A 25,782-nucleotide genomic window follows, 5' to 3' on the forward strand; every position below is an offset into this window, starting at 1 on the left:
GTGTTTGCATATAGTAGTGCATAGTAAACAAAGCGCATTTTGTTTCCCTCGCAATACATTTGGAGGCAATTAAAATTCCTCATCTTTAACTACGCAGTGTCCATCTTAAGAAAATTTACCATACCAAGGCAAACATGTATCTTAAGGTCAAATAAGTCGAATTCATCTAAGTCACGTACATTTTTCATTTTTAGGGAAATGGCGTGCCTGATATTTTATTAGATTCGTTAAAGGTACAGTAGACATCCGGAAATACAGACATCACAAATCTGGATCTTTCAGGGTAGCAAGAAAAACGGTATGGTTTCTTGTATAACTGTAATGATATGTTTCGATATAGAAATGCTGAGTAATAACATTAACATTCTATTTTCTAACAATTTCCTCTGCTTTTAATTTCTTTGTTTAAAATGCAGACGGTGGTTATATATTTTATTAAGCTATTGTAAGTGCAATTATTGTATTTTTCAGTAGGGTATTTTTACTGACATTTTATGGGTAGTTATGCTAATATTTTTGAAAGTCGAATTTTTCAAACTAAATATGTCAAGATGGTGTTTGCATTTTTATGATAGGTATTACTACAACTATGAGTTACAGTTTTTGCTAACTTCTATTTTACTTGTGTTGTTTCATCTTTATACAGACAAAATGAAATGTGATATTATCATTCACTTTTTAAATGAATTGAAATTTTATATAGATGTCTGGATGAAAAGAATCTTTTCAATAATTTATAAATTCCTTTTACATGTAAATTATACAGTGCCAATTTTCTTTGCTGTTAATTATTAGCTTTAGATAATAAACAATGTTTCGATTATTAAGAAGATAATAAACAATGTTTTCAGAATTATAGATTGCCGTTTTCCATTTTATCGATTAACTATCTAATAATCTACTTAATGAACAAAAAAATGCAGATATTTTCTTTTTATAGATTCTGTATAATCTTAAGCAAGAGTCACTAGGTCTCTTTTAGTTGATATTCAATTTCATTTTAATTTTATCAAGATGAAATTCTGCAGATAGATTTATCATTCATTTTCGGTGGATTAAAGTTTTGAAATTTTGATCACTTGCGCATTGTCGATGACAATACACTATTTTAAAATTTTCGGATTTTAATATTAAGTTAAGGGATAAATATCCTTCAAATTTTCATTCCGTACAAACTGTGATACTGAATAAGAATTTCGAGGAAAAAAATGATTCCGTAATATATGCAATAATACATATAATTATTATATAATCAATTATGAATTAAAATAATTCTGAATCGCAAAAACTCATTTCTGATATTATGTCTCTCTGCAAACATGTTAAATCAAGAAAAACTGCAATCAACAAGGATGAGATTTAATTAATTCAACAACGTAACTGTAGACTTTCCGTCAAATCTTAGAAAAAATCCATTTGAAGAAAATTTGTTCTCTGCATGCATGTGACTTTAAGAGATAAATAAATAAATTTAGCGTGCGATTTTATCAAGATAATTATACTTGATTATCATGCATTCAATGAAATAAGCCAAAAAAAAAATTACAGCTGTCGGTTTGTATACGTATTATATCTGAAGGGCCGAGTTTCGTTCAGCAGGTTTTTATTTTTATTTATTTATTGTAAAATCGTGTGTGTGTTTTTTTCGGAGAAAAATATTTAGATATGCATCAGTATGAGACATTATCAGTATATATATATATATATATATAATGATGAATATATATATATATATATATATATATATATATATATATATATATATATATATATATATATATATGAATATTTTTCAATTTTACCTACATATCAACTGCTCATTTAAATAAAAAATCATGAATGCACTTCATTTAATATGTTATTCGAAATAATCTGCTGTATTACAATACTCATTTTACAGCTTATCTATCATTATTTATATTTTTGAACTTACACTCAGTTTTATCATTGTGAAATCGGGTTCGATATGGCGCTAGATGACATTATCAGTATGAGAGCAGATAGATAAAGGCTCTAATAGTTATTATAAAAATATTTTTATATAAAATAGCGGGTTTTTTTTAGGAAAAATACCTAAATAGATAAATTTAAAAAGCAAAAGTATTAAATATGAATACATAAGTAAAAAAAATTAAATCAAAAATGCTGCTCATTCTTGTTGTTCTGACTACTATACTGCACTGTCCACATTTCGAAGCGGAAATTGAATTTTCTTATTCTAAAAGTCAGTTATAAAAAAATTTGTTTGTGTAAAATCGCATTTTTTTTTCTCCAGGAACGACACCTATATAGATAAACTTAAAAAGCAAAACTATCTAAATATAAAATTTGATCGATATCGTTAAAGTCGTTTCCAAAATACATGAAGTAAATTTATATACATACCATTATATAAAAATAGTACAATTTATGAATATGGTACAAAAATGGCGCGTTTAAAGTTATAAGATACGTGAAAGTGACAATTCAAATTATAATATCTTAGAAAAATAATATGTAGATTTACATGAAAGTACAATTACTCGAGAAAGATACTCCTACAGATTTGTTGTAAAGTTTGCCATTATGATAGACTCAATTCTTTTACGATACAGTTAAGCATTAAACGAGCCATATTCTATTAAGTACAGGAGAAAGTCGTGAGAAAAACACTCCTGAAGGTTTCTAGTAACGTTTGTTACAATTGTAGACTCAATAAATGCTGTATTTAACATTAAAGAAAGATTAAAAAATCATAGCATATTATCAATTTCCTACTTTATACTTAATTCAGTCAAATCGCGTGAGCACTGTTCTGCAGAGAATCACTCGCACACGATTGAATTGCTGAGCACGTTTTGTCAGCATTATGCTAATTGTGGCAAAATAACAGATCGGATTTTTGCGTTCGTTTTATTGTCGACAAAAGGTCACATCGTGCGTGTCGCCGAATATAAAGCATTAACTTCTTTTTTCGCGTCGCCCGTTGCATATCTTTGGCTCTCAGTGCTGCTCTTTGTTTATTGTCTCTTGATCTTCCTCCCATTTATTTATTTAAAATAAACTATTAATTCATTCACAAAAAAAGAAAATTGATTTAATATAAAATGTCTTCAAAGACCCTTTTCATTAGTGTGCTAAAATGCAAAATTTTAATTTATTTTAATTATTTTCTATTGTTTAGTCCTTTATTAAAATTTCATTACTATAAATCTTTTTTAAAACAAAATTGCTTTCCTCTCAAATTCTCAAACAGGTGTTATCATTCCCTGGAATCCAGAATTTAATCAAATGGATCGATTGGCTGGTATTTCAATTCAGGAAATACTAAAATAGAATATTGTCGCCGAGACCAAGCAACTGAGCAATATTCTAAAATTTGACACATAAGGAAGTGAATTAAAAAACGTTTGCAAAATTTTATATTTACATATAAATCAAGTCGGATAAATTTTTAGAGTCAGATAAGAGTTTTATTTTTCAAAACAGTATTTAACAAAATTTGAAACTAAATTTCTATCATCGATAAAAAATAGATCCCTGAATTTGAATCTAATTTTAGTGAAGAATATAAATTGAATTCATCAGGTTTGAGCAAAAAAAGAATTTGCCTGTATTAAAACATTATTCATTTTTCATTTTGGCTTTATACGAACCATAATTATTTTGGTTCCATTCTAAAATTCTAAATTAAAATCTTTCATAGAAAAAAGAGATGGCGATTTGGTGATTTTTTTTCACCGACAAGTAAATGAAAATATTTATATTTTCAAAAAGAATATAGCAGTTTTTTCCCTTCCAGTTTTTAGGAATTTGCATCCGAGTTTGTGACATTAAGAAACATTAATAATCATAATTTTCTAGCATTTAAAATATATAAAGAAAAAGAATTGTAACCACCTAAAAATTCGAACTCGGGAATCGAGTTGGAATTTTAGATCTAATGTTTCCAGATCTCTCCGACTCCGTAAAACATGTTTTTGGAAATATGTGTTTCAGTAACACAATAACCCGAAAAAGGATGAAATTTTTCATGTGGTTTTACCATCAAATTTGTAGATTCCTTCACATTTTACATAAAAAATATTCACAGGAAATTTTTCTGTATATTTTTACTACCGAAAAGGAATGTAATGTTAAGAACTAGATGGATAAAATTTGGTATACAGTTGTATCGTTTAACTGCAGATCTGTATAAATTTTAAACAAATTCACTAAAGAGTTGACCATCTGTCGATATGTATATTCGAATATATGTATATGTGATAATTTAGAAACGCAGGAATTTAAATAAATGAAATTTGGTACATTATTTTGATACTAAAAGTTTAGTTCAGTGTTAACTTTTGGTTTCAAAAAAATAATAAAAGTCGAAAATAAAGCATTCAAAATGAACACTCAGTTTGCTTTTTTTACAATGTTACAAAGCACAAAACAATCACGTGTCCGACCCTAAAAATAAAAGTTTCGAGGAGATCATTCTCGCTGGATAGAAGCCGTCATAAAAATCTCTCTCTATATAAACGCCAATGTTTGAGGCATAGAAATAGCTCTTATTACTTAATGTCAAATGGCAACAATCAAATGTAAACAACCTTTAGCCGAACGTTTCAGACTGCTTCAAAGAGCCTTTTTACAGCTGCACTTAATTCCATGCCTATTAGAAATGCTCTGAAGAGGGATCGCCATATCCCCAAAAGTTCAATTCAGTCAGAGGAAAGGAGATATAATAAAAATAAAAAAAATATGGAACAAACGGAAAGATGAATCGAACTTGCAAATTCGCTTAACCACCACAAAATGGTTAAATGCTCTAACTAACATATGGAAATGTATGTCCATATTTTCCAAATGTATCATCTGACAAAAATGGTTTTTGCATTATTTTAAATATGAAAAAAAAAAAATCTTCCTAAAGATATCCTTTTTATTTTCGCATTTTTTTTATTTTAACTTTTTTTAAAATTTAATTCGATATACAAATTATAACGATTTTTTTTTTATTGTTATACGGAAATTCAAATTCATCCGACGAAATATTTATTTGCATGCTTTTGTTAAAGTTGAAATGAAAAAAAAGGGGGTTTCTTTGCATTAGGGTTTATACAAAAATCGACTTTTTGAAAAACCGTTTTTCGAATTCAATATTTCCAAAAAAAAACCGGTTTTAGCCGGTTTTCGAATTTTTGTTAAAAAAATAGAATAGGGAAAAATATTTTATTTAATTTATATAAAATAACAAAAAAACGAAATCATTATCAAAGTCAAAGTTAAAATATTTTAAAAATTAAGGATTCATATACATATTACTTAGACAAAATAACAAAAATTCAAACAAAAACTTCAAATAAAATTTATTATTTTCACTCATTTTAATTTCTCCTAAAAAAAATAGGATTTTAAAAAACATAAAATATCCACAGAACGGTGGCTAAGTCTTGTTCTTATTTTGGACACAATATTGCCTGAAATTGAAAATACTCGTTCAACTAGCTACTGGGCTTGATTTTATAGTTTTCGTGGCATCAAATAACAAATCTAAGTTTTTTGTTCTTTTATTCGTTGCCTTAAATAATGAAAACTCAGCTTTCAGTGTCTTTGGATTTGTAAGTTTTCCTTCAGGGTCTTGAAGAAACTTATGAATTGATTTTTCCATGGCTTCTTTTGAAAAAGCATTACTCTGATGAGTAGTTTTTTCGATTTGCTCTTCATCAGAATTGGTTTCCACATAAGAATTCGGAAATATTCTAGACAATATCTTTCCAGATCACTTGATAATATCGGTTTTTGAAGCTAAAGAAAGTACACTAGATTACTTCGCTGAACTAGAAATGTTTTGTGGATTTTGCAAATACAGCAAAAGAGCTGCTAATTCAACTTTCTTGAATTCGTTCTTCTAAAGCATATAATAATTTCAAACTTATTTTAGTGTTTAAATTTTTTAGTTCATTTAACAGAAATTCTAATATACCTTCATTTGTTAATATATTGGCATCTCGTCGCCTTAAAGATGAATCGGTCAAAACCAATAAAATTCAAAATATTTGTTTGTTTTTATTGAAGAAGAAAAAAATCCAGGCGTTCTGGAAAACCGGTTTTCAAACGTGACAAACTTACTTTAAAAAACCGGTTTTTTAAAACCGGGTTTGAAAAACCGTCAAACCCTACTTTGGATTATAACTCCGAAGTAAGATTTCCACTGCTTTTATTTCACAATATGCATACATTTTAGCTTGCATGTACAGAGAGTTGAGTAGACTGATAAAATTAAATTCAAGTCTTTCGGTCTTTCTGCATGATAATTAAAAAAAAATAATGCATCCCGCATTAAAAATTTAATTGACTCGAAGGTCAATAATAGGGGCAAACAAGTTGGTTGCCAAAGGCGGCTAGAATAATAAAAAAGGTGTTACCAGTTAAGATTTTAAACAAATGTTTACAATTTCCGAAGGGAATTCATTTACTAATTAATTAAATTTGTATTTAACTGTTATAATAATATTCAGCTTAAAATATTCAAATGAGAATTTTTTTTAAAGGGAAATCTGACTTTTTACATGGCGACTAAAAAAATCCGAATTGTTTTTTCCGACCTTCAACGATGGTGAATGCAGCTGAAGCTTCTTTTTAAATGTGATTAATCAGTGATTATGAATAATCACCATTAAACTCATAAGTGATTATGAATAATCACCATTAAACTCATAAGTGATTATGAATAATCACCATTAAACTTATAAGTGATTAGGAATAACCATCGCTAACTACACATAATCACCAGCTTGTTACATTTACCGTAACATATGCATTCCTCAATGATCTGTGAAGAAAATTAAAAGGGCGTGAGACCATTGCTTTCTAATTTCGAAGAACGCAAAACGAAAGTTAAGCAATAAGAAATCAATATCAAAAGCGCACTTAAAGGATAGTTATTTTCGCAAACCATTACAGAAAAAAATTCTGATACTGCATTTTTCAATACTGCAGTATGATATTTCAAGTGAAAAGCTGTGCACCGGGATGCAATTGGTTCCCTTTTGGATGGTATAATACACATACACACAGGTAAAATTATCAGTGATGCGAGTTGTAAAATCCATAAAATCGTTGCTGGCTCTTATGTCTAAATATAGCCAAGTGATCTGAGAAACCACCCACGTCTAACGGAATGAATAGCCCCTTTTCATTATTGCAACCTTTGAATAGCTCCTTTTCATGTTCAATCAAATTTTAAGAATATTTTATCAGCGAAATTTTAAGCAATTATAAATATAAACATGAATTATTTTGAATTTGAAATGAAGACGGAAAAACAGAGATAGAAAATTTCTAATTGCTTTTGAAACATATTTTTCAGCTACAAAAACAAAACAACCAAAAAAGAGATTGCTTTTCTATAAGGTTTAATGTTTTATTCTGGTAGTGTATGAATTTCACATTCTTAAAAACTAACAGTTAAAGGCAAATTTGAAATATAATTTTTCATTATTTTGCCGCGAACTACAATTTTTATATAAGTTTAAACTCTGCGTTTGAGTTTTCAAAATTTTTGATAAATCTCTTAGAAAAATTTAAATAAATTTCAGTTTATCATTTGTTTACTAATTTGTATTTATGTCAAAGGATTTATTATTTCAAAAAGCTTTTCATTTAGTGGAATATCATAAAAAATGTTTGAAATTTTTATTAAATAATGCGGATTTTTTAAAAAATTTTTATATTTAGATACAATTAAATTAGTTTTTTTTTCGAAATTATTATATCGCAACTGGGAGCTGAATATTAGTTTACACATATAAAGTTCCCATTTTCATTTATTTAGATTATGCAAAAAAATATAATGGAATATGTAATTTTGTAACGTAAAAATCTTCTAACGTTTAAAGGCTGCCAATACATAAATATTAATTTTTAAGAATTAGAAAGGAAGTGTTTTACAGAAATTTCTAATTATTAAATTTAAAAAAACACCTTTTTATATGTTGGCAATTTAAATAAACTTAAAACAGGTCAGCATTTTTTTTAAAAATTTGTCGGTTAGAATTTTTTACAGTTTTGAAATCTTTCAAAAGAACATCAAATGAAAATCTGGAATGGCGAATATCAAATATAAACTTGGAATAACAAACTTCAAATTTAAATCTTGCAAAACAAACATTAAAATCAAACTAGGAATAATAAATATCAAATATAAACCTTGAAAAACAAGCATTAAAATTAAACTTGGAATAATAAACATTAAATATAAATATGAATTGAAGTCATTTCTAATTTTTAAAACGACAGGCAAAAAATGTATCTTTATGCAGAGAAATTCTAACAAATTTTTAACTAAGTATATCAGGAATTTTCAATATATTTTTGGAACAACATATTTTAAAATTATATTTAAAGCTAATATATAAAGTATTTTAAAGACTTTCCTTCATTAAAAATGGTTATAGTTTTCTAGAAACTTGCTGAATACAATAGTGATAGACTTACAGGTTTGATTTGAATTTTCTGCGGGACAATTTTTGATCGCATTATCAATATTCAAGATATTTTTCATTTTACTAATATGTGAAGCATAGAGAATATATTATAATATCACATATTAGTGAACCAGCCTATCTTGGTGAGTGTTTTTTGTCTATTCTGCCATATTCGAATTTATTCAGATGCTGACAACCAAAGATCAAGTTGTGATAAGTCTGCACCCGTTTTGTGACTTGCAGATTGAAATTTATTAAGAAAACAATTTTTTAATGTACATCGTCAGTCAACAATGACTAAGGCAGCCTAAATGAAAATTATATTATCACTCAATAGTAGCTAATGTGGCCTAAACGAAAAGTATAATATCAGCCACTAGTGACTGACGAGGTGCGAAATGAACGAATACTGCCACCAGTGATGGACGCTTTCAGTCACCAGGTAACTGACATAGTGCTTAACGTGCTGAATCCCAATCAATAATATTCGATTATTAGAACTTGCCACATGACTTCCCTTTCAACAATGCATGTTTATCAAAAGTCGCCATTTGACATCTCCGATCAATAATGCTTTAATATTGTAAGTTCAAAACGCTTCCACTCAGTAATATTTCTATACATATGGATAAATTTAACTTCTTACAATCTTTTTCATCATAATTATTTACAATTGGTTTTAAATCATAATTTGATAGCTAAAAGTTTGATCTGTACTTAGAAAAGAATTTTTTACCAATTTCCATATAATTTATAATACTAAAACATTTAAAAACTTAGTATAAGCATATAGTAATTTATAATATTCATAAGGAAATATTGTTAAATTATATCAATAATTACATTCAAAACAAATATATGTTTGAATCCAATTAATAACTCAATGGTATGGAAAGTATTTGTCAAAAATAGATCTATATTTGATTTTTCAACCATTAAACATTTTTAAAGACACATGGAAAAAAAATTCATCTTGTAGATAATTTAAAAATAAATTCATTTCTGGTCACAAATGCATCCACAATTCTATTTTAATAACAAATATATCCAGTGAAAAAAAATTGCACTCTTTATTTAATGAATGCATTTATAAATACCGAATACCTTCAAAATTCTTCGAAGTATTTCTATTATCACCTGCTCACGAACTGCGCAACAAGCTACTTTCGGATTCCTCTAATCCCAATGACAACAAATACATCCCTCCTCGCGATTCCATCACACAAACATTCACCCCTTTCAAGAACCCTTCCTCCAAGAACATAAACAAACAGCGATCCGCAGCGCAGACGAACCACCGACTTACCTGTAATCGAAAAATTCCGAGTCTTGGAGAGTGGGGAGGAAAGATCCAAAATACGATGACTCCAAACGATTTCGAAATGGAAGCTAAATTCCTCTTTTGGTGCCCGAATCACATTCTCTTAGGGAATTCTCTTCTCCCTGCTCTGGATTCTGGTGGCCGCTCTTGCGCTTCCCGGAGGTTGCTGGAGGCAGTTCCTACACATGCGCGGCCCTCAACATTCCGATTGAATTTGAGGTGGATACCGGGGATGGAGAAGGGAGTTTGGGGAGAGTGCCTGCGAGTTTGGGCTCCAGGGAGGACACGGCGCATGTGCGAAGATGGCTATCGATTGGACAGAGAGAAGGAGGGGTGTTTTTGTGCGGTTCAGAGCCTCCCAAGAAAGTGGTTATTGCCCTCGACCCATCTCTTCATCGTTTGTTGTTGACGATATTTGATTTTTTTTTCTTTACATATTTTATTTTTTAAGATGGCAGGTTCTCATAGATTCTGAAATGATGCTGGAAAGTGTTGCCACTTTGAGGAATTATCGAAATACTATTGTTAGAATAGAATAAAAAGGTTCCTTTTACAATTTTTGAAAAGGATTTCAAACAAATCAATGATAAATTCAGTTAAATTAGTAAAATTAAGAAATTACAGCAATTGGTTTCATTCTAAATGAAAGTAAGCCATTTCTTGTTTCGACCAGAATTGACAGTAAATTTTGAATATTTCGAAATTTCCTATGCATAGGAAATCATGATGTTTACTTTCTAATACTGACTGCACATGCATTGGTAGAAGAACTGTTTTCTACTCGATTTTCTAGAATATTAACACAATATGGACCATTTATACTTTTCAATATAGTGACGGAAACAGAATGCAATTTTGGACATCTTCCTTTTAACCGAAGGGAATTCAAATTAAACACAAATCTGCAATTTTGGTGCAGATCTGTGTGATTGATTTTACACTGCACAAACATTCGAACCACCAGACAATTAACCTTTTGATGGAATTGTTCAACATCCGAAGTAGATCTACTATTCTAAAAATAAAACAGTATGCAAAATTTTAGCTGATTAGCTAGAGTTATTTTTTTCTTCTCATATATAAAGTATTTAAAGAAAAAAGTATTATAGTCAAAAAGTTCGAATTTGAGATTTTGACAAATTTTTGCATTTCAAAAATTTCTAAGTCCAGAACACACATTTTTCGGACTGCATTTATCTGTCTGTGAACATGTAATCACAAAAACACTTAACACTAGATTGATGAAATCTAAAATCTGGTTTTAAAAACAGTTTTATAAATTTGTATATCAAATTTAGAAGGATATCTATTCGTAAGAAATATGCCTATCTCTCTATAAGAATGCAAGTGAGAACTATAACTTCAAAACAAAGAGAGCTAAACTGATAAAATTTGGTACGCAGTTTTCTCATTTAAAATATAACAATAAAATCCGTCAATGATTGATAGTTTATCAGTCTGTACGGTCGCTACATATGAAAATTCAAAAACGAGTTGAGTTTATAAGGATGCAATGATTCAATAACTAATGATTTGTGAATGAAATTTAATTTCTGAATAAAATTATGCTTCAAGTTTTTGTTTGAGTCGCTAGATAAAAAGTGTATACTCGTTTTTTCTTTTCATTTTTCCCCCTTAATTATAATACGAAGGGGAAACATGTGCGCGGCTAGGAAAAAAATATCTGTGTACTCTAGTGTTCACAGCCTGACCGAAAGTCCCTAATTTTTATCCGATAACGTATAAGGAGAGTAGATAATACCTTTATTAAGTAAAATGTGAGAAAATTTCCGATTGACTATTGTTACTAGTTTAGCTATATCCACACAGCAAAGAAATTACTTTTAATATATTTGGCCCAAATTTTTAAAGAAATCTATAATTTTGGTATAAAAACTATTTTACAAATTTCATTCATTTTTACATTATCTTATTTACAGACAAACATTACTAAAGGAGATTTAAACATGGAGATTTATCGAAATATTGAATCGAATTTTTACATTGATCTAATATTTTAAACAAGAGTACAATATTTTACACAAAAGTTTCCAAGTACAATATTTTCTCTTTCTTTGCGAGAAACTGGAAAAAGAATCTTTAAATTAACCCTTATGTTCATTTTGTATAGTATACTATACATACAACTTTATAAAAATATACTACCACTATAAAATAATTTTTAACTTAGTTTTATTAAACGATTTTTATTACACGATTTTTTTATTTATTTTTTGATGTTTTTTATAGCGTAAAAAAGTTACCTATATACATTTTTTTTGCTTTTCATCAAAAAAGCAATCTTGCCACGATAAGGGTTAAAAAAAAACAAAATTTTCGAATTGGATTGGAATTTTTAAAATTTAACTAATATGCTTTTACGAGAATGCATTTACAAAAATTCCACTTTTTAATTTTATAATTTTAACAATGAATAATGAAAGCTTCTAATTTTATAATGTAATCTGATACATAAGAGTTTTTAAAAAGCTTATAAATGTATACTTTCAAACAGAAAAAAGAGAAACGAATTATCCACTATGAATTGAAGTGAGTTACTACAAACAATGATTTTAACTAACATCATAACGATTACCGAAATTTAATTTTTTTCTGCTCAAATGAACCCAACTTTTAGCAAACAATCTTTTTCAAAAATAACGATTAAAAATTTTCAGATGAAAAGATAATTAAAAAACATAAGTAAATTCCTCAAATTGTCTAGTTTTGTTGAATCATCATGGAAATTATTAGAAGAGGAAAAAAGAAATTGATTTGCATTATTGAATTGGTCATACAAAACAGACCATTATTTTGCTAACTAAAAATGTTTCGAATAAAGATGGATTGAGGTGGGGATGGGGGTTGTAATACTGTTTTCACATTTTAAATAAAAGTTTATTAAACATAGAGGAAAACTCTTAATGACAAAGTTGTAGGTATTAAAAACATCTATGAAGTCAGCTCACTAATTATATCAAAAGTAGATCATTAAAAAGTATTAATATTATTTAGATCAATATTTTTTCATTTTTTGGAAAAAGTAAAGTTTTAAGAATTTTGCTCTATTTACTCGTTACACCGAAAAAAGAGTACCACTTAAAATTTTCAGATCAATATCTCTCAGATCGCTATTATTACGCTTGACACCACAAATACATTAGATTTCGATTTACGGTACTTTCTCCATGTTGAATGGAACTTTGCATTTCCTCTTTTCCCTTTGTAAATCTTCGCATCATATCTTATATTGGTTTAAAATTATTTTTAATGAATTTGTATGTTTCACATGATAATAAGAATGAAATAATGAATGATAAATAATCCAATAAAAAAAACGAGAATCATGAGCGAAATTGAGAATACAATCATGCTGGGAAGGTGGAAATAATTGATTATTTAGCAAACACTTTTCCGTTCCATATCATTCAAATCGTAAAAAAGAATTCAATGTCTTATTTATACTTTTTTAATGCAGAAACGAAATACTTATAAATGTTTCATATCTTTTAATATTTTCAATAAAATTTGCAACAAAAAAGATGAAAATATAGATAATTTTATGAATCTGTTGAAAGATATGCGGAAGGTTTTACTAATTTGAAAACAATTCAGTAAAATGTTTTTGCTAATAATATTCAAATCCGCATATAGCATGTAACTTTCCCATGCATTATTAATTAAATAATTATTTCAAACATGGGCAATCATTTGGTTAGACGCATCTTTATATTTTAATTGCGATAGGATTTATTCATTTCACGCTTTGGACATTAAAGAACTTATGCTACTTTTAATGTTAACATAAGAATCCTAGTTCATTGAACACTGTGTTTTAAAACTTTGATTACATTTACAAAATTTATACAGAAGTGACCGTCGTACTATCAAATACAAGGTTCATTCAACTAAACTTTCCCAATTCATATTCTAATAAGAGAAAAACAAGGAGTGGATTATTCGTTATCATAAGAGGAAATTTTTATCTTGCTCTGTGTTGCTCAAGCTTTTCCTCTTCATTTATATCAATTCTAATTACATAACAAATAAAAAATATTTTTCCCATATTGGATGTCTTTATGCATTGTATATGAGGTGCCCATAACAATTTAATTATCCTTTCTCAGTCGTTGAAAAACCGCGGTCTCTTTCATCCGAAAGAATCACGATTAGGACTCGTGAGAAGGAAATTATATATTCATCGAATCTGTCACTTGAATGATCTAGATCATTCAAATTTATTCCCAAAATATTCCTTTTCACTTACCTGACCTTCTCATTGAAAAAAAAATTCGTTTTTAATTCCATTCCTTGTTTTATTTCCTCCATTTTCTTCGTAGTATATTTCATGTAAATTAGGAAAATGTCTGTTGTTTATTTTATAATAACTTCATTTCAAACGGAAATATTCTCTAGATTCAAGGATATCTGTCATTCTATGTAAAAAAATTCAGATTTTTTAAAAATCTAATATACTTTAAATGATTGAGATTATTAATGTTATAAATCGTGGTCAAAGTACTAAATTATGCTTTCTTCTTCCAACTGTTTTTAGCCGATTTGCATTTCTTTTTCTAATCCAAAATTAGAAGTTCTATTTTCAAAAACTCTATAATCCATTATTTATTTCAAAACATATTATGACGTAAAAGAATAAATTCATCAGATTTGTATATTACATAATGATTCAGAAAAATTAAAGATTTTTATTTCTTCTTTTAGCTTTATGTTTCACATACTCACAATTTTGAGGCTCCGTTTATTAAAGCTTTTGTAGATTTCTTCTCAAATTTCTCGAAGCAGTTGATTCGATTCCATCTTAGTTTAACAAATTTTTCTTTGTTAATCAGAAATGAATATCTTAATGGAAAGTTACGAAAATAATACAAAAACTTTTGTATTCAAAAAATAAAGTAATGAGTAATCAAAATCAAAAATGGTTTTCTGATTTGAAGTTTTCAATTGTCCAATATATAATTTGACGTTAACAAAGGCTTTATCAATTAATCTTAATAGAATTTTACGATATCTGACGATATCTTTTTCTCAGCTTGTAGGAAATGGCAATATACGCAACTGAAGCTGAATAGAAAGAATTATGCACAGAGACATACGCTCATATTTTCAGATTATTTCACACCTGAAGTAAAAATTATACGTTTTTTTAAAATAAAATATGTTTCATTGTATCATTTATTAGAGCGGCGTTCCTTTTTCGTTGTAAGTGAGTATTAAAAAAGAGTTACTAATTATAAGCAAGAAAATAGAATTTAATATTTTAGAAGTGCTGGTAATAATTAAAAATTGGGTTTGATCATCAAAATATTTATGCAAATAATATTTAAATTACCGACCTTATTCAGAACAAACGGCATAGTTGACTTCAAAGAAAATTAAAGAACATTTCTAGATTTCTCAACCATAGAAGACTCCCCAAGGAGAGTTTTGCTAACTATGATCCAGTCTCATTTTCAAATAAGCTGTATCATTTGCAAATATTGAACGATTTTTATTTATACAAGGTGATTTTGAAACGATCATTCAAATTTGATCGGGATGTAAGGAATAATGACAGAAAACGAATTCACTTAAAAAGTTATTATCGTAAACCTCTGCATAACATAATGGGGAGCATTGTGTGACTACAACGTCATTTGATTACTACTGCTGTTCATCATTTGACAGCTGACTTCAGAAACTTAACATGAATCAATAAGCCCTTGTTTAGATTAGCCTTTGTTTAGATATAGCACATTTTGTTCCCCCAGCAGATTAGTACGACGTCTTGATTGAGTTCGTTGAGGTGAAAAGGTCCAATTAGTAAGTGGCTGTTGCTATAATGAAAAGGATTGTCTACTTTCAATCCTATGTTCTAACAAGTGGTCAAAATTTTTAGCAAAATTTTTAACGTCTGTTGATACAGACATAAATGTTATTTGATTTAAAGCTTTCCTATTCTGTTTTCTTGTTTCACTTTCTGGATATACTTTGCCTTTCTACATGATGTTAGCTTATTTACTTACTTTTGTAGAATAATATTCTTTTATTCTCCTCCAAACTTGAGCAACCAATTCAAAATAACTTTGCGCATGCGTCTTCACTATCCAGTTCACACATTTTGTTAAAAAGAACATTTCAGTGATTGATGTTCAAATAGATGGTGATGACAGTGAAAACAATAAGGCGTTATTCTTTTTTGAAGAAAAACATGATAATTCAATACGAAATTAAAAATAATTCAATATTTAATAAAAACAGTTTTTAAAATACACTTCTATGAGTATACTAAAAACAATTTTTATTTGACTTTAGTTATTTTCTACTTTTTATCTTTAATTATTATAAATATTGTAGAATATTGAAATCAGTTTTTCAGAAATTCACTACCAAGGGATATTACCTTCATTGATTATCAAAATTTAATTTAATTAATATATTAATTGCTAAATATGTTACGAAAATATTGAAATAGTGAATTTCTATCGACAACTCATATATGTAAATAATTTATAAATATATTACAATATTCATTGTTAAAATAGCGTGTTCTCATAAACAATACATTAGTACGTAAAATTTAAAAACTTTAGATCCCCAAAAAAAGAGAGAAAATAATTTTTATTTTTACAAAATGAAAACGCACGAAACAAAGTATTGGATAAAAGCACGCAATAAGCTTATTCTTAATCCTAAACTCACTGCTGTTTCTTTCATCAGATGATTCTTCGATAATCTTCCAGAAAAGAATAATTTAGAATCTTTTCACACACATTCTTTTTTTTTAAGAGATTTTCATTCAGTCAAATATCTCGGGGAATAAGCATATTGATAATACTATGCAATTTTGCATCGGCAAAAATTTGTTTAGATTATAGAAATCAATTTTATAAACTTAAAGTTAAATCATTTTTTTTCCTATTTCAATATTGACAATTCAAATGGTTTCAACTATTTGAATTCCTTTTTTTGATCTCTATAATTCTTAATAATTAAAATAAGTTATGATGTTAGCACTTTTAAACAATGAATAAAGCTATTATTCCATCAAAATAACCTGATTTCATGGGAGCGAACCAACTGGTGGTCGAAGACAGCTCGCAAAATACAAAAACCTGATATCTTGTTTTATGATGCGTCATGTGACTCAACAAGTAACAATGATAAGAAAGATAACCAGTGATAGGCATTTGATTAGTTCCCTATATATAATTAACCACTCTATGTACCTGTAAAGATCCTTATATTGTCTTTATTTTCGACAAATTTCTTTTCTTCATTTTCTAACCTTTTTATACAAATAGAAGGGAATATTTTAAGAACTAAATCAATCTAAACATATAATGTAAAAGAAATCTCCGTCATTTAAAAAGAAAAAAAAATAAGGAACAATTCTTGATTCTGCCAAAAAAAAAAAAAAAAAAACGGTAAACTATTTAAAATAATGAAATAAAACAACTTAAACAATACTAGCAGTTACAAACTTTTGGCGCATAAAAAATTAATTCATTTAATATCTTATAATTTTTTAAATAAAGGAAAGGTCTTAAATTTAGATACTTTTTTTATTCAAAAAACGAATTGGTCAAATAAAATTTAAAACCAAAACTTTCGGGGGCTCCAAGAATATCAACAAATTAACTTTTAAATCTTCTTTAGTTTTTTCTTTTGACTACTGCATAATAATATAGTTTAAATTCAAAGCCTTCCATTTTTGATTAAGATATTTCTTTAGGTTTTACCTTAACTACTGTTGCAGTGTATCTTATTTATCCAAGGCAATAAAACCTAATTCTATTACATGTCAGTTAAGGTACAAAACTATATATTTTTTTTTCATCGTAGCTGTTAAACATTTCAGCACATATGCACATTCAACAATATTGCAACTGAAAGAAAAAATTGGCTTTCTTAAAAATATGTAAATGACTAGTTAAAAACTTTTATTCACTTAAACTTTATACGCTTATGATTTAAACATTATTTGAACTAGAAAAACTACTAATCTTTTAAAAAAGAGAGTTAAAATTTAATAAATTATCTCGTCACACATTGAAACTGGTAGTTTGATTTGCTTTGGCGACAAATAAATGGTGCAGATAATATCTTGACAATATCATTGGGTTGACTTAATATTAAGATCTTCCTCAATAACTAGTCAAGTTGACCATTCCATGATTAATTTGCATGTCCTTAACAACTCCTGCATAATGTTTATGACAACTTAGCCAAAATCTACTTTTCGATATCAACATACATTTTTTGTAAATGACAAGAACAATGCAAATAGGTAAGGTTATGCGTGTCAGTACCTCCTCTTATTTAACTTTATTTCCTCTCAAACAATTATTATTGTTTTTATTGATAAAAAAATTACTTCAACGCGCAAGCAATGTATATAACTAAAAGGGTAATAGGCGAAACAAAGAAAGTGACTTGGAAAAAAGTAAAAAATATACCAACCTCACTAGAAAATTACATGGTGTCCAAAGCAACTATTTAAGTTTCACTTGAAAAATAATAAGCCGAGATGACCACTTACTAAGTGACAGTGTTGCCATTCTAAACTGAATAATTTGGGAAGGGAAGTAAAATTTTCCTTCTCCCTTTTTTAATACATCGAAATATGATTGAGATAGAGTGCTTTACTTATTCTAGTATTCTTCCCTTATTATAGTATTAAAGAAATTCCTCATTTGCATCCATGATAATATACCTTTTACGTTTAATCTTGTATTTTAGAGTTCTTATTAGATGCTAAGACCATATTCGAAATATCTTCTTTCTAACTTTCTGTGGGGTTTTTTTTGGGGGGAGGGAGGAGGTATTGCACTCATATGAACATAAACATGTGAATACTGCATGACAAACAACCAGTTCTAAGATTTGGTTTAACATTTGCAATGGATCTTGAATTCTGAACCAAATGCCAATTTCGTCTCTTTATCTCATTGAATTTTTAAATTATGATGTTCGTATGCAATCATCCGAAATTTGACCGAAATATAAAATATTGATGTAAAGAACCCATATTGAATTTCATCTTATGAAACTCAATATATGAATTCAACGAAAACCATTTTTCGGTTATCAAAAAATTGAAAAATACATTTTCTTGAAGAGATCTAAACTGGCAAATCATCCAAACCAATTGATTGAATGAATACTGTCATTTTTTTTCAATCCTACCTATATGAGCAAGTAAAAAATATATTTAAGACGAATACTGCCATTTTTTTAAACCTTTCTTATGGCAAGCAAGTAAAAATATATGTTTATGACTTTACAATGAATAATGATATTATATGAGCATGTAAAAATATCTGTTTAATACGTTAAGATGAATAATGCCATTTTTTAATAAATCCTTCTTATATGAGCAAGTAGAAATCTACATTTAAGACATTAAGATGAATAATGTCTTTTTTTAAATCCTACTCATATGAGCATGTAAAAATATATGTTTAAGACATTAAAATGAATAATGTCATTTTTTAAAAAATTCTTATATGAGGCAAGTAAAAATATATGTTTAAGATGTTAAGATGAATAATACCATTTTTTAAATCCTTCTTTTATGGGGAAATAAAAATATGTTTCAGGCGTTAATATGAATACTGCTTTTTTTATCCTTATTATATGAGCATGCAAAAATAACTTTTGAAGATGTTAAGATGAATGATGCCATTTTTTAAAATCCTTATTATATGAGCATGTAAAAATGTATGTCTAAGACATTAAGATGAATAATGCCATTTTTTTTAAAAAATTTCTTTTTATATGAGCAAGTAGAAATATAAGTTTAATATGTGAAGATGAATAATGCCATTTTTTTTTAACCCTTCTTATGGCAGCAAGTAAAAATATATATTTAAGACATCAAGATGACACACGGATTTACCTCATGGTGATCAGAAAGTTTTGGAAAAAATCCTTTTGAAACAAAGGGAAACGACCTCTCGATTTCATATTTTCTAGATTGACAGAAAAAATGAAGAAAGTGCCTAGAAGAAAGCGTTGAGCAATGGAAGTGCGTCAACAGTTATTAAACAAGTTTTCGCGAGAGTTTAAAAACTGAGGAATAACGGGGTATATTTCGCATTCTGATATTTATTCTTCTAGATAAGATGATCATGAAAATACGAAAGAGTGGTTGATGTTCGAACTTTGCCGGAATCTGGTATGTAACTCTTGAACATTGACTGTATTTACTTCAACAATTGAATTTGACATTAATTAATGCGTAAATTATCGTGTGTTGGATAATTATTAACTCAAAATCGTTTCCAATAATATTAATTTAACAATTTAAACAAAAAAAAATTGAATTTATTTTTGTATTTGTTTTTAAAGTTTGCATCAATCATTCATTTTTAAATATATTCCTTTTTAAGTAATTTTACTATTCAGTTATTTTTACAAAATTATCTATAATTTGTGCGATTTCCAATTATTTAGAATAATTTTAGAATTTTTTAAAATGATAAAATGCTTGGACTCACTTTAATTCAGTTTTAATTATTTCATATATTTAAAATATATTTTGTAATCAATTCTGCAATCTCTCTGTTTGCGCTAGATTCGGAAAATTTTGAATACGTGTGTTCTTAACGATAGCGCCATATTTCAGTGTTTTGGAAATTTAATTAATTGATATTAAATATGACTGAATTATTTAGAGTTTGATTGTTAATATTAGTGAATTCGAGAATTAATTGATTTTAAAATTTCATAATATTTAAAATACTGAATTATAAATTAAAAACTAAATAATAGAAAATAATTCAAACAAGGAAATTTTACTTTTTGTACCCCAATTCAAGTGTATTTAAAATTTTATGAAATGAATTATTATTACGACGAATTCATTCATTAATGATTTTAAAAAATAAATAATTATTCTATTTTCAATGATTTCTATTTGGCACTGGCGGAAAAAAATCTCAGTAGACTTTTTCTATCAAGAAGGAATTGAAGGGCTTTGTTTATATTTAAACTGACATTTCAGAATTAAAAGTGGTAAACGTTGTTTAGTTCCAAAGGCGAAACTATTGGGAAATCGCAAAAAAGTTTTTGCACTATTTGTACTTGCTGTTTTGGATTATTTAAAAATCTCCCAGTCACTTTTTGTTTTTATCATATTTTAAGCCATTATTAATTTGACGCTTAAAAGTGAAAAATGGTGTTTTTGGCTCTCACTTCGTATTTTTTTTAATCATTTTTAGTCTACAGTTAACTTAAAGCAGTAATTAATTTGAAAGAAAATAACTCCTCAGAGGTGTTTTTTACATTATTATTTGAATTAAAATAGCAAGAAAGAACGAGTTACATAATTAAGAGTGCGAATTATTAAGATCAGGAAGTTAAGGCAGAATATAAACATTTCTGTTTTTGTTTATAATAAAAAATATAAATAATATTAATTATAATAAGAATTTATTTATTATTTATTATAAAACTAATTTTTTAATTATTTACTATATTAATTATAAATAAAATTAATATAATAAATATTATTCAATCTGGAATGTTTTGAGATCCGTCATTTGTTGTAGCTGGTATTGTAGGTTTTAAGGAATATCATATATTTTTTAGAAAAGGCGGGATGCTAACATTTGAGAAATGAATAATAATAAACATTTAAAAGTAAACTAGAAGGATATATAAATAATTTGAAACTTCATAAAAAGTTTGAATTCTTTAGAAATCCCAACTTTTTAACAGTTTTCTTCAAAGTCTATTCACCATAGACTATTTTAAGTGTGGCAATTCCTATTTTGAATGAAAATATTATATGCATTTTTTTAATTTCTTTTATAAATTTGCCTACGATTTTCTGCTCGCAATATTTAGTTGATGTTTTTTAATTCTTTAAAAATTATTAATAACTTACGAAAAAATTATTTTTTATACTTTTTTAAAAATTGTTCGATATATAATTATTGTAATCTTTCAAGAAGCGAGATATACATTTTACGAGATATATATTTTTTGTCAAAACTTAGATTAGTATTTAATTAAAAAAATAAAATTGAAATTTGAGTGTTATGATATATTAGTGTATAAAAAGTACTTTTTATAGTAAAACTTGTATACATAAACACACAAATGTAAAAAAAGGGAAAATGCAGTAATAATAATGCATCTCATATCAATAATATTAATACTACATCACAAGTTGTTAAAAAATAAAAAAAATGGAAAACGTTTAATTTCTGTATTGTTTTTTATTATATAAATAATTGGGGATATAACAAGCTGAAATTCGACATTAAAATATTATCATTGCGCGAAATATCGGATATATCAATTGGTAAGAAATAAAATAAAAGAAAATTTTGAGCTAAATTTGATTAAAAAATCAACATATGTAAACATCTCGTCAAAACAAATGGGCCTTCCTAACTCTCTTGCAATTTTATTTGGTGACATTGAAATATTCTTTTTATTTCTTAATAATTAAGATATTTTCCACTGAATAGTCAAAAGATTTTTTTAAGCTTCTATAATGTTCCACGGAGAATGTGATATGGAAATGTTTTCTTGTAAACTTCGAGATATCATTTATAAAATAGAATTCGATGAATGGCATATTCAAAATGGCTCGATTCAACCTTGATACTCGCTTTTTATGCTTCTCGTTTTCTTCGGACGCGGAGGTATAGGAAGTGGGTTAAAGAGGAAACGTCCGTGACAGCAAGCGGGCAGATTTCGAACACAGGATACTCCATTCATCAAAACCCGTTCACTCGCTGTCAATCCTAAAACAATATACAAACTTGACACTTGACGATGATTAAATCATTTATAACAAAACACTTTCCCTGAAAAATATTTTTATTTTGGAATTCTTTCTTTTAGTAAGGCGAAGGTCACAATTCTCACAGGTGTCACGAGACAGGTGGATGAAAGATCTAATGGCAAGACCCTTCATTTTTCTGAATCTCTGTCTGAGAATCCACACGAGACATAGTGGTCGATATTCAGCTGCCCCTCGGACCCCTTGAACTTCGGCCAAAGATATCTTGGAACAATCATTTCTAATAAGGACTTTCATCATAATTGTCTTCCAAGATTTTCACTGAATGCACCCAAATTCATCTGTGATTTGGAAATTCATCAGTGCATTTAACATTGGCAGACGTCATGATTTAGAAGTCAAACATTCAGCATTATTATCATTTTAATTAAAAAGAATTAACTTTCCATTTAGCTTGTGAAAGACTATCGATTCTCATCTTCATCATGGGTTGCTTTGGAACAATTTTTGACACAATTAAACTCCTTTTTACAATGTTTTTCGATCCTTTTCTGAGATTGGCCCGATGTCTATGGCCGAAATCTAGGAAAAGCATCAAAGGGGAAATAGTTCTCCTCACAGGGGCTGGACATGGTTTAGGCAAAGAAGTCGCCAACAGATTGGCGGAATTGGGTCCAGTGCTGGTTCTCTGGGACATCAACCAGGTAAGAAAATATTGATTTTGTTATAAATTAGTCAAAATGAATGAATAATGCTTTTTAACATGTATTTGAAAATATGTTCCGTCTCTATTATCTATCTATTATTAGATATTTAAAAAATATCCATTATTGATATTATTATTATATTAATGATAAATAATTATTCAAAAATAAATTATTTATCATTGCATTAAAAACTGAGAAATAATATTTTTTTAAAATCTGAAGATTAAAATAAAAACGCAAAAGCTTGAGATTCAAATTTTAATCATGTTCATGCGATATTTTAATTTTTAATTGCTGTAAGTTTGTGATTTTTATTTTGCGTATGAAACAATAGCTTAATTTCTTTATTATATGATATTTAAAATTTCATTTTTTATATTTTTTATTTAATCCCAAAATTTTTGATAAATTATTTTCCATCTTTTAGTACCTAAATTTAAATGCAACTTCAAAAACTCTTTTCTTTTGATTATTTTCAACAGTTTGTTATCTTTAAGTATTATAGAACTTCGAAAATAATATTTTCGCAGATTCACTACAAATTACACTGAAATCTAATAATTTAATAGATTAATTTAATCTAATTTAATAGATTAAATAATAATGAAGTTCTGAATATATTAAATATATTGTCACTGAAATCACATAAATGCGGAACACTTTGGAACTTAGAAAGTGTGTGAAAAGATTAAAAAATATTATTAATACAAACATTCAATGAAGATAAACAAAAGTGCTTGAAAAATGAGATAAAAAAACAAATAAAATTTTCTGAATATAGATCTGCAAGTACTTATGAGTCTTTTAATTCACTAATTCCAATTAGGGTGTACTGGACAATAGAAATGTATAATTATGAAAAAAATCTTTTATCAAAGAAACTGATTGCTATCTTAAAAAAAATTGTTCCAATATCATTATTTTTTACTCATCTAGACATTTTTTATTGATATTATGGACTATCATATAGATATCTTAAATTTGTTTTTTAAAATATTATTAAAATGAAATTTCTTGACGCCCACTGAAAAAATAAAAAGTTTAAAAATAGCATATTGCTTGCATCTGTAGAAAGAAACTAAACATAAAGTGAATTCTTCATTCCGACCTTAAATTTTTTACTGTTTAATTTGCAGCTTGTATATTCATACACCGGTTCTTTTCTAACTTGTATAGTTTTATTATAGATTTATATATTACTACACTGCATTTATTTTCTTTACCTATTTTCCGTAATGTTGAAGAACGAAATCTGAAGCCCAAAGAAAATTTAATCTATTCATCGACTTCAATTAATTGAAACTACATCAAGAAAAAAATGGCAACTTTTAAACTAAAAATGCCAGCAAAGATTTATATTTAACTCTTTAATAAATGATACATCATTAATAAATAAAATGTAATTTTAATAAATATATTGATAGCAATAAATTTTTTAATTAATATTCACCATAAAAATTCCATAAATGAAAAAAAAAATGCTGATGAACAAAATTCTGAACACCAAAATGATGCATTTAAATTATTTTGTTTGAATATATTGGGCAACAGTGAACTCATAGAATGAATGAAGAATTCAAATTATTCACTTACAATAGGCAATAAGTACGACAGAAACCAGTTAATTTAATTCACAAAATCAATTTAGAAATGAAAATATTTATTAGTTATAAATTGACTTAAATAAACTTATACTATAGATGATATTTTAACAATATGTAAATAGAGAATTCAGAGGCCTAAAAAAAATGAATTATCAATTAATTTGAATTTAAAGAAAAACCATGAAATGATTGCAGAATTCTTCTTAATTCTTTGTATAATTTTATGAAGTTTTATAATAATGTTTCCAAATATACCATGCTTCTTGAATATATCCCCTTATTGCGATTTGAGTTTTAAATCATTTGTTTCGATAACAGTATTTTTATCGAAAAAACCTCCAACGAATTTGAAATAAAGATCAGTTAGCCAATAAATTAAAATCTCATTACAAAAGGGAATAAAAATTCTATTATTACGGACACAGTAATATTTAAATATGGGAAATGCTGATTATGGTAAAAAGTAGTATCTTAAGGAAATACAACTTGTTTAAAAAATAAAATCTAAGTCTAAACACGGTACCTTTTCAATTTCGTCCTCACCGCATAGCCACATTTCAAATTGATGTCCTCAAAAATCCAAGAATAGTTCCAAAATAAGTTGTTGATCCAATCAATGAACCAATATTTAAAAATGCCCGTTTTAAATGAAATAGATGCATTAAAGAAAACTTTAACAAAATTCTAGTAATTTTTTTAATTGTTCAAAACTTCTTCAATAGTTTAAAACTTCTAACGAAATACGAACTGATATTTATTTATAAAGTGAAAATTTAAAGCTTAACCATTTTTAGAATAGAAAAACTATTGTTAAAATATATATAGTTTAATACAAAAAGAAAAAAAAACTTTTTTCATTGCTCTAAAATGGAGAAATAATTTTTATGTAATATTTTCCATTTTTTAGTCTTAAATTTAAAGTTCATTATAATAAATATCG

General features: G+C 27.2%; 2 protein-coding genes across 3 annotated transcripts in view; one reads left to right on the top strand and one right to left on the bottom strand.

The window, feature by feature from the left end:
- LOC129981195 (CD151 antigen-like) overlaps nt 1-25,782 on the bottom strand; it is a 141,080-nt gene that overhangs the window by 59,856 nt on the left and 55,442 nt on the right. The window contains exon 1 of one of the 2 annotated variants that reach the window (XM_056091931.1): nt 9,760-9,985. The exons of the other annotated variant lie outside the window; for it this stretch is intronic. The gene's annotated coding sequence lies outside the window, so the exon portion shown is untranslated. Of the gene's footprint in view, nt 1-9,759; nt 9,986-25,782 lie in introns of those variants that run through there. 2 annotated transcript variants of the gene reach the window in all.
- The window catches only part of LOC129981194 (17-beta-hydroxysteroid dehydrogenase 13-like), a 53,709-nt gene continuing 28,171 nt past the window's right edge, over nt 245-25,782 (top strand). Inside the window, exons 1-2 of the mRNA XM_056091930.1 lie at nt 245-298; nt 22,633-23,235. Of these exons, the coding sequence (XP_055947905.1) occupies nt 23,017-23,235 (219 nt within the window). The 5' untranslated portion in view covers nt 245-298; nt 22,633-23,016. The remainder of the gene's footprint in view (nt 299-22,632; nt 23,236-25,782) is intronic.

This window comes from Argiope bruennichi, chromosome 8 (genome assembly GCF_947563725.1).
Source record: "Argiope bruennichi chromosome 8, qqArgBrue1.1, whole genome shotgun sequence".
Taxonomy (NCBI): domain Eukaryota; kingdom Metazoa; phylum Arthropoda; class Arachnida; order Araneae; family Araneidae; genus Argiope; species Argiope bruennichi.